The 10,528-nt window shown below is 35.2% G+C and overlaps 1 protein-coding gene across 2 annotated transcripts in view; it reads left to right on the top strand.

The window, feature by feature from the left end:
* The first annotated feature begins 2,263 nt into the window (after positions 1–2,263).
* LOC121410148 (MAP kinase-activated protein kinase 2-like) overlaps positions 2,264–10,528 on the top strand; it is a 55,619-nt gene continuing 47,354 nt past the window's right edge. Inside the window, exons 1-2 of one of the 2 annotated variants that reach the window (XM_041602040.1) lie at positions 2,264–2,364; positions 4,123–4,356. In XM_041602040.1, coding sequence (XP_041457974.1) covers positions 4,189–4,356 — 168 coding nt within the window. In that variant the 5' untranslated portion in view covers positions 2,264–2,364; positions 4,123–4,188. Of the gene's footprint in view, positions 2,365–3,205; positions 4,357–10,528 lie in introns of those variants that run through there. The other variant, XM_041602038.1, reaches the window with a different exon arrangement.

Below are 10,528 nucleotides of genomic sequence, written 5' to 3'. Positions count from 1 at the left end.
TGGAATTTATTATACGTATTTCGATAATCAAACATTTTGGCTATTCATATTTTCTAAAATCACGATCAGGATGCGTAATTGCGTATCTTAATGAAACAAAATAATGAAAACAAATCGCAATTAGATCATTTAGAATTCATAAATAATTCATGTATTTGTAAATTTTTAGCCTCTTGTTTCATTCACCTCACTTTATTATTATTCATTTCCCCATGTCCTTTTTTAATTCTCTTCTTTTTTTCTCTCTATCTTTTTTGGCTATATTGGCAAGCGGCGGGATTCCTCGTAACCCAGAGAACTCATCCTGGTTACGGGACTGCGATTGTTATATTTTGTTTATTGCCAGAAAACTTTAAGATGAACTGCAATTCTGTGGCTTGGTTATTCAGTTTTCTCATTCCAACTTTGAACAAGAACGACAACAAAAATGACAGTTGTCCGCTTCCTGTTCTGTTTTTAACATTTTTTATTGGGAGGGGGGGATTAAGCAATGCGTTCCACATTAATCTTTAATAAATAAAAAAAAAGGTAGACGAATACCTTGATATGGATATTCACAAGCTAACAAAATAAGTACTGCAATTTGCAACTTGATTTTAACTTCCGTAACGAAGATTGACAAGGTTAAATGCTATCGTGAGGATTTAATGGTAAACTATCTTTGGATTCCTAGCATTGGTCATGCATTGCTAAGGATCTCAGCTTATGGATGAAAATTATTTTAAGGTTGCCTCATTCAAATTATGAACATTAAACTGAACGGAAGATGTGCCATGATTTTTTTGGTACTTTTTGTTATATGTTATTTGGTAAAGTCCTGCTTATGAAAACAATATTGAATAGTTTTTCCATCTTGCAAACATTTTTGCTTCAGAAAATGAAATTGTTGATACCACACTAAAACCAAATTGTGTGCATTTCAATTTCAATCATTTCAAAAGTGATTTAATCGAGTAAAATAAGTGGGCCATGCTAACGATTAACCTCCGTAACGATGATATACAGTGCTCGACTTAATCCGGTCAGTACTTCAAATTGACGCAACATCTACTTGCCCCTTCTCTGTTGCCACTTTCTCATACATGGTACTTTCACAATATGCATCTTTCAACCCATTCCGGAGACTTCATTTTTACGATTTTTTCCCCCATCAATTGGTTCATTTTTCTGAGAATGAGCAGTACTGTAATGCTTATTTTTTCTTTTATATTCTTTATTTACAATTTTATTCATATCTCGGATACTATGAGTCGGGTCAAGTAGACACTTTCACAGATGAATTTGGACCATGGGCCCCCAAAAGTTCTACAACCAAACAAGGAAAAAGAGGAAAGAAAGAAAAGCAAACGAAAAGTGTATTGTATTTTTCTGAATATTTTCATGTTTCATCTTCATGTTAGATTCTCATGATAGTGTGATTTTTTTTGTCTCGTTTGCTTCGCTCGCTCAGGACTTATATCAAGCTACTTCTTGCCACACGCGCTATACTGGGTCCCCTCGAGCATAGAGCTTCGCCCAGCAGTACTGTAACGCTTATTTTTTCTTTTATATTCTTTATTTACATTTTTATTCATATCTCGGATAATATGAGTCGGGTCAAGTAGGCACTTTCACAGATGATTTTATTTTTTCATGTCTAAATATTATCTCTAAGTTGCTTTCGAGTGGGATTCACCATTTTCATTTCATTTTTATTTCATTTTATTTCCATATCCATGATATCACAAAGTATATAATATAACTCAGACATACAAATTATACAATTTATGTTACTGAACGATAAAGCATATAATAATAATGAACAATTTGGATATGGGGGGAACATGCAAAAAAGCAAAGCTTGTTACAAGGCAAGTTCCGGGTTCCCTTGTAACAAGGCTTGTTACAAGGTAAGTTTTCACAAATTATAAATTATTATCATCTACACATGATTATTCTGTGTGTAATTTTCTGATAACATGTCTATATTGAGTTGAAATTACCTTGGTATTTTCTTTAGGGCACTGACTGTTATCATTGCATTAACTTAATTATATTTAGTTGAAAATGAAATAATTGAAACAAGTATTCATAATTTAAATCTGTATCTTTATTAAACTATACTGACTATTTCAGGGATGAATTACTCAGGCAACAAGTATATTTGTTGCCTTGAGTCAGAGACGGTGACGGTGGGGATATATAGGCCTATGCGTTTATGACCCTTTTCATGACAAGAATTTAGTCAGCTGAAACCCTAATGGGATCTCTATCTATGAACCCCAAATTAATGCACCTGCTCGCTCCTGGAAGTGCGCTCTCTGTTGTGGGATATAATGCGCACGACTTTGCTGGAGTCCGTTATTGAGCAGATCTGTAATAAAGGTAGGATATGTCTGCTTTCGACAAATAAGTAATAACGCTTAACGCCCGATTTTTTTTGGCCAACCCTTCATGCTAATCATGATGTTGTCAGCTTTTGATAAAACGCTAATCCCCTAGAAATCAATATATGTCACTCTTATAGCACTGTGTCTGTGTGTGTTCAGTGGGATGTCCTGCCATTTTAGTGTATATCTATGTATTGGGGAGAATACATTTCCGTATTCTTCGAGTTCAACCTAAGCTAGTTTGCTCGCTATAATATATAAAGTATGATTGAAAATTTCTCTCGATGAATTATCTTGCGAGATTTATCTCGTATGATTTTGATATTATCAATTACACGAGGATATAGAGAATGACTGTATTTACCGAATTTAGTAAATATATATGTCTGTTGTTACATCTGTGCATTGGCATGTTTGGCATTTGTTTATTATTTCAACGTACCGTACTGACGTATGTTTAGTTATAGTACATTCTCTACTCACTTGCATTGCCAATATTGCAATGCAAGGAACTGTTGAGTCATGCCCGGAGTCATGATTCCATTTTTATAAAAAATCTCATTATAATCGTGATATATATACGGTACCGGTACCGGTATATATGCGGTATTTAATGTGTTTGACACATTCATGAAATTAAGTATTTTTACTATGTAATTTACAGTGCAATTTTAATCAAGACTGTTTTTAATTGTTCTGAGAAAAATAAAATCAAGTCCATGAACCATAATTTATTCTGATTCCGATCCGTACCCCCGTACCGTACGTACGTACAGCTAGAACTACATATTATACGTCGCTATATATCGCTGCAGTGCATTAGTGGTACGTACGGCCGGTATACGCGCGTGTGTATACATATGCTATACGTATTTGGTACTGGTAGTCTGTCAACGGCATGCACCTTCCCTCGCAATTTTTTCTGCTTTTGTTGGCATTTCAACCATCGGAACTGCAAAAATTAGTCGCAATATATTGCTTGAACTTCAAGGAATTAAATAAGGATATTCATTCAACTTAGTGACTTCTCGCTTTTTTTAATTCAAGCACTTCATCTTGGAATAAGACTTGAATATTCGCGTGTGGATGTTAATCGGGGAGCGGGTTTGCTCGCCTTAGCCGTGGGTCGTCAGCCCGGTAATTTTGCTAACGACACGCTCAAAATTCCAGCACTGCAGAACTACAACTAAAAACCTAGCGGCTAGCCAAGTACAAATTGCAATACAAAAAAAAAGAAATTGTAAACTATTGATCTTTTAAATATTACTCAACATTATATACCGGGTACCATACAATCTCAGTCTACTGTATACAGTGTTAGCTGTGTTAGTTGTTAGTCGCTTTAATTCAACTTCAAGTCAGACAAGTGCAAGTCAAGACTGTAAAATTAACGTTAAGTCTCCCGACTCAGCTCAGCAGGCTCAGCTTACTTTACTCCGATCCTTGAGGCTCAAGCTTGTTTCATCTCCTTACTTCTACTACTACTAGTACTAGGCCTAACCTTAGGCCTAACAATTAGCCATTGTCATTGACGTTTTAAAAGCGCAAATAAACCTGTACCCCTACCACTCTAGGCGGTAAATTGTCAATCAGGGGATAAAATTTTTTAGACTGGACTGGACAGAAGTCTGGAAGTTACTCAAGCCAGGAACACTGCCTTCGTTGTACTAGTTCTAGCTTTTTTTTAATTCAGCAGTCCAGCACATTTCTAACGCATTTCAATTTGTCAACTTTCATGATGGATTTGTTTCAGAAATTCAAAGGCAAATTTAAAGGGCCTTCAGACGCCGACAGTCGTTCCGGGCAAACCGGGAGGCATATGGGTGAAGGACAGTCTACAGGACAAGCAAAAAATATGTCGTACACACCCAAAAGGCACTCGCTCAACACGGACTATGAAATATCAAAGAAGGTTCTTGGACTTGGTATCAATGGCAAAGTACTTGAATGTATCGACAAGAAGACTAAGGAGAAATTTGCATTGAAGGTAAGTAGATTCTACTACTAGGCCTAGATCCAGGGTTGGCATGTTTTAAACAGTGTGTTTTAAAACATGTTACAAAAAAACGTTTTAAAACACCATTTTTTTTTTTACAAAAAACTGTTTTAAAACACCTCGTAGACTTGTGTGTTATAAATTTGCATGGATATTAGATGATTTTTTTTAAGTGGTGTATTATTTTGGTAAGAGTTCCATATGCACCCCCACTAAAATTAAAAATAAAAACATGGAGAAGGTCGAGAATAATATATCAAGCCCTAATATAGAACATATATGATGGGGAAAGTGGAAATACATACCAAAATACGGCTTTATTCCGTCAAATTTCGAGCAGTATCTAATGTGTGTAATTGTCCATAGACATTGGTTTATGTAGTCAGTAAAGGGTCTGTGAGTCAAGAGTCAAACTATCGGCTGATAATCGTTAAAATACCCCTTCCGGTATCAGCGCTTCTCTAGCATAGCGGGAAAGGTCTTGACTGCAGATAAATCGAGATGAGTTCGAGTCCCAACTAAGGTAAGCAACAGTAAAAAAGTGATAAATAAATCTGAAGTGAACAAAAGTCTCAACAATCTTTTGTTATTTTTAGACTTAGTGGGGGGTGCATATGGTACTCTCCATTATTTTCTTCTAACTCACTAAAATTCTTTCTCAACACCCTTCCTTTTGAACTCCTCTTTCTCTCCCCCCCCTTATTCTCCCTTTCTCCATCGCTTTTTCCTATTTCTTTCCTCCCTGTTCAATCACATCAATTCATATTAAGAATATTCTCATTTAACAAACATGTCTGAGTGATGTGCTCACTCTTTGGACAGGGAAAGAAACACTCTAAAAGAAGCTCAAATACATGTACATGTAAAGTAGTACTTGAATGAAATGGAAGTGTTGCACAAGCATACTAATATAGACTGTAAAACTGAAATCATACTTTGTATGTACGCATGAAAGCAGGTGAAACTTGGTAAAGATGAAGAAAAGTATTTTGAACAGCATAATGCTGAAAATTTCATCCGAAATCAGTTGTAAAATAAGAAAGTTATGACATTTTTAAGTTTCACTTAATTTTGCAAAACATTTTTATGCACATTCCGGTTGGTATGAAAATGAGGGGACTGATGACATCACTTTTTCTTTTGTATTTCATTATTTTTTCCTCATTGTCATATGAAATAAAGTATTATTCCTCCCTGAACATGTGGAACTACCATTATTTCTAATATTTTTTGGTTCAGTCAAGTTGGTCATTATTGTCAAATCAGTAAAAACTGCAATTAGTATTAATCAAACAATAAAAAACAAAAGAAATAGTAAGGGACATCATCGGCTCTCATTATTTTGCATATCACTGAGTTGTGCATATAACTGTTTTGTGAAAATAAGCGAAACTTTAAAAGTCATCATTTTCTTATTTTACTTTATATATCCGATTTTGATGAAATTATCAGTATTATGCTTGTTTGATTTTTCTATATTGATTCAAATCAATATGCATGCATGGGTATGCAGTATTACACAAGTGCGTGTCAGACCCAGAATTGCTCAAAAGCATGATTTTATGTATAAAGCCAATGTGAATTCTCGCCATAATTTGTATAGCATTATTTGTACTTTTTGTTAATGATAGGAAAACAATAAGCTTTTACCAATAATTTCCATTAAAAACAGTTAAAGTGAAAAAAATCTGCATAAGAATTACTTTTAAAAACTTACATATAAGCTCTTGATGTTTCAAATACATTTTTGGAGTAAGTAAGAGATGACTACAATTTTTGTTACTGAATTTTCAACAAAAAGTCATGATCATTATCATGATCATTATCACCATCAGTATCACCATGTTCATGCAGATCAATATGATCATCATGATGACAACTGAATGTTCATTATTGATAGAATACTTGTGAAAGACGGGAGATGATAAAGCACTGTGAAAAAGGTCTATTTAATTTCAATATGACAATATATGTGATATGAAAAAAAAGTAGTTATAATCTGTTTTAACTTTTATGCCTTTTAATTGTCATAAAGGATCATGTACAGTAAAAAGAAAAAAAAAGAAAAAAATTTGTCTTGTTCACCCCTGGATTCGAACCTGGGACCCCAAGGACGCTAGTCAAGTGCGTTATCCATTCAGCCACGATATTCCCAACATAGATTACATGGTCCAATAGAGATTACATGTAAGCAAATTTGAGAATTATATTTCCAATTTTGCAAGTGAAAAACGGGCATGATCCCGGCATCTGATCAAAAAATGGAGGGAACACTTGCGAAAGCTTAGAATCTCAGCTACAACTTACCAAAAGCTCAGGGAAAACTGACAAGAAAAACGGAGATATGGCTCACGAAATAGAGGAATGTCGAATCTAGTTTTGAGAAAAAGTCATGTCCCACAGAGATTACGCAAAATGAGGAAAAAATGACATGCCTTTATTATTTGCAATTTTTCAGGATGATCCGTTTATTAAAATGAAAATTAAGATACAATGCGGTGATTCCAAACATTTGACTTCCATGTGTTATCTCTGTGGCAAATTAAGTGTAACATCAGTTAACCGTGAAAATGCCCACATGATCATGGTCAAGGTCATTTTTGGTAAATGGACATAATATTTTATTTAGTGTTTTCTTCTGTGAATAATTTATTCATTAGCTGTTTTCAGAGGCAGCACTGCTGCTATATGGAATTGCATAATGCAAGCGAGACTGCCAGAGGCATTCCACTTGTTTTTGTTGGGAATGGGAGCTACATTTGTATGTGAACATGCATTGAGCTATTAAACAGTGCCGACGGCACAGAAACGTTATTAGCCTAACAGAGCGCTAATACATACATACATACATGTACATAACAGGTGCTTATATAGCGCTTTACCAAAAATATGATCAAAGCGCTTTACAATAAATAACTAATGATGATAATAATTACATTAAACACTTAAAATATATCTACGGGACTGGTGCCTGATCTTAATGCCCTGTTCACCCGCAGTTTAAGGAACTTGCCTAGAAGGCAATCCGGCAGGTACATAACTCACAAGGGCTCTAAAAACACCAGGCCTAAGCTAAACCCTAACAAAGAAACAACTTACGAAAGAGAACTAAATATGAATATTTAAACCTATAGTTACACAAAAAATCATATAGGAGAAAAAAATCAGTGAGCAAATAAATGTGTTTTAAGCAGAGATTTAAAAGTTTTTAACTTGTCAGCAGATCTTACTGTAACAGGCAGTTTATTCCATAATTTGGGCACAAAATTAGCAAATGCTTTATCACCATATGTACTAAAACTTCTTCTGTATTTAAGGAGGTATTGGTCAGCATGTGATCTAAGAAATCTAGTATTGCCCATATGAATATGATTACTAATTATGTCTGATAGATATCCAGGAGCTTCCCCCATACGTGCTTTAAAAACAAGAGCAAGAATCTTAAAAACAATGCGTTTAGAGACTGGAAGCCAATGCAACTGCTGTAATAATGGTGAAGTATGTTCCCTATGATTTACCTTAAAAATAAGTCTAGCTGATCTATTTTGAATGTTCTGCAATTTTTCATAGTAAGCTTAGTCACATCTTTCGGATTGTTAAGTCGAAGCATTTATTTTAATGTTAAGCAATGCATTACATTAGGCATCGCTTCCACATCACCAGTTGTAACAGGGCCTCTGTTAGTGCACTGTTAGCACTAACAACGTTTCTGCGTGGTCAGTACAGGACTTTACACTAACCCTTTTTTCTAGTCTCACCTGCGAAGCAAAGTGAGACTATAGGCGCCGCTTTTCCGACGGCGACGGCGGCGGCGGCGGCGTCAACATCAAATCTTAACCTAAGGTTAAGTTTTTGAAATGACATCATAACTTAGAAACTAGAAAGTATATGGACCTAGTTAATAAAACTTGGCCATAAGGTTAATCAAGTATTACTGAACATCCTATTAGAGTTTCATGTCACATGACCAAGGTCAAAGGTCATTTAGGGTCAATGAACTTAGACCATGTTGGAGGAATCAACATCGAAATCTTAACCTGAGGTTAAGTTTTTGAAATGTCATCATAACTTAGAAAATATATGGACCTAGTTCATGAAACTTGGACATAAGGTTAATCAAGTATCAATGAACATCCTGCATGAGTTTCACGTCACATGACCAAGGTCAACGGTCATTTAGGGTCAATGAACTTTGGACGAATTGGGGATATCTGTTGAATTCCCATCATAACTTTGAAAGTTTATGGATCTGATTCATGAAACTTGGACATAATAGTAATCAAGCATCACTGAACATTTTGTGCAAGTTTCAGGTCACATGATCAAGGTCAAAGGTCATTTAGGGTCAATGAACTTTGGCCGAATTGGGGATATCTGTTGAATTCCCATCATAACTTTGAAAGTTTATGGATCTGATTCATGAAACTTGGACATAATAGTAATCAAGCATCACTGAACATTTTGTGCAAGTTTCAGGTCTCATGATTAAGGTCAAAGGTCATTTAGGGTCAATGAACTTTGGCCGAATCGGGGGTATCTGTTGAATTACCATCATAACTTTGAAAGTTTATTGGTCTAGTTCGTTAAACTTGGACATTAGAGTAATCAAGTATCACTGAACATCCTGTGCGTGTTTCAGGTCACATGTCCAAGGTCAAAGGTCAATGAACTTTAGCCGAATTGGGTGTATCTGTTGAATTACCATCATAACTTTGAAAGTTTATGGATCTGATTCATGAAACTTGTACATAAGAGTAATCAAGTATCACTGAACATCCTTTTCCAGTTTCAGGTCACATGATCAAGGTCAAAGGTCATGTAAGGTCAATGAACTTTGGCCATGTTGGGGTTTTTTGTTGAATAACCATCATATCTCTGTAAGTTTATTGGTCTAGTTCATAAAAAGAGGACATAAGAGTAACCATGTATCACTGAACATCTTGTGCGAGTTAGAGTAGTTTTCAAAGTCAGCACTGCTGCTATATTGAACCGCGTGATGCAGGTGAGACGGCCAGAGGCATTCCACTTGTTTCTAGTCCAACCTCTTCATGTCAGACCAGTAGATACCCAGTTTACTATGGTTTACTAGTCTGAACCTAAAATTTACTGGTCCGCTAAAATAAAAAAAGACTGAGTTTATTTTGCTGTCTTTTATTGCCCCCCCAATAAAAACACCGTACAAACAAACAGTAGACACGCACAATATAATTCATTAAAGCCATTTCTCAACTTTGGAGAGCCCTTCTAAAGATGCCAGATCCATTTTTATAATTTACAAAAGAGGAGAAAATATCATTTATATCAGTTTGATATACGTTTTACTGGTCATGTTTGACCAGTAAAACTGACTGACCATTTCTGAAAATTTACTGGCCTGACAGCAATTTTTACTGGTCTTGGAGCATCGGATCAGTACCAGTATTGAGTGCTGTATTGAATGTGAAACAAGCTTGCATGATTGTCAACGTCAGTTGTCAATTTGATTTAATTATCAAGTCTCAACTCACTAAAACCTTTTATAGTGACTATTTATTTCATTCTTGCTTTTAAAGTAAATTGTTCCTGATAGATTTCTGCTTTGAAAGAGAGGGAATTTTAACCCCCAAATAATACAATTTTTAAAAGAAGAGATTCCGATGCATTTGACCACATGTACCGTACAGGCAACATCCAAAGACTTGTTGTGGAGACTATATTTATCCCTATATTTAGAAGATACTAAACATGATTGCACACTGGTTTCTTTCAAGGCTAGAGGGATGAGAGTGGTAAGTGAAACATAGGAGCTTGGAGTTAAAGGGGAATGAAACCTTTGAAACAAATAGGCTTGTGTAGAAACAGAAAAATCAAAGAATAAGAATAAAGAAAGTTTGAGAAAAATCGGACAAATAGTGAGAAAGTTATGAGCATTTGAATATTGCAATCACTACATGTAATGCTATGGAGATCCTCACATTGGCAATGCGACAAGGATGTGTGCTGTCACTGATGAACAACTTTCCCTTTGGTGGACTATAAAATACCCTCAAAATGTCTCTTTTTGCTTTTTGTTATAAATGATGATACAAACTCTTTATCCATGATGTATTCTTAAAAAATATGTATTACATGCCCTCATGTAGACAGAACACATGATTTATGGATAGATGCGATAAAAGAGGCA

This window comes from Lytechinus variegatus, chromosome 3, assembly GCF_018143015.1.
Source record: "Lytechinus variegatus isolate NC3 chromosome 3, Lvar_3.0, whole genome shotgun sequence".
NCBI classification, from domain to species: domain Eukaryota; kingdom Metazoa; phylum Echinodermata; class Echinoidea; order Temnopleuroida; family Toxopneustidae; genus Lytechinus; species Lytechinus variegatus.
This window is presented reverse-complemented; position numbering and strand designations above follow the sequence as displayed.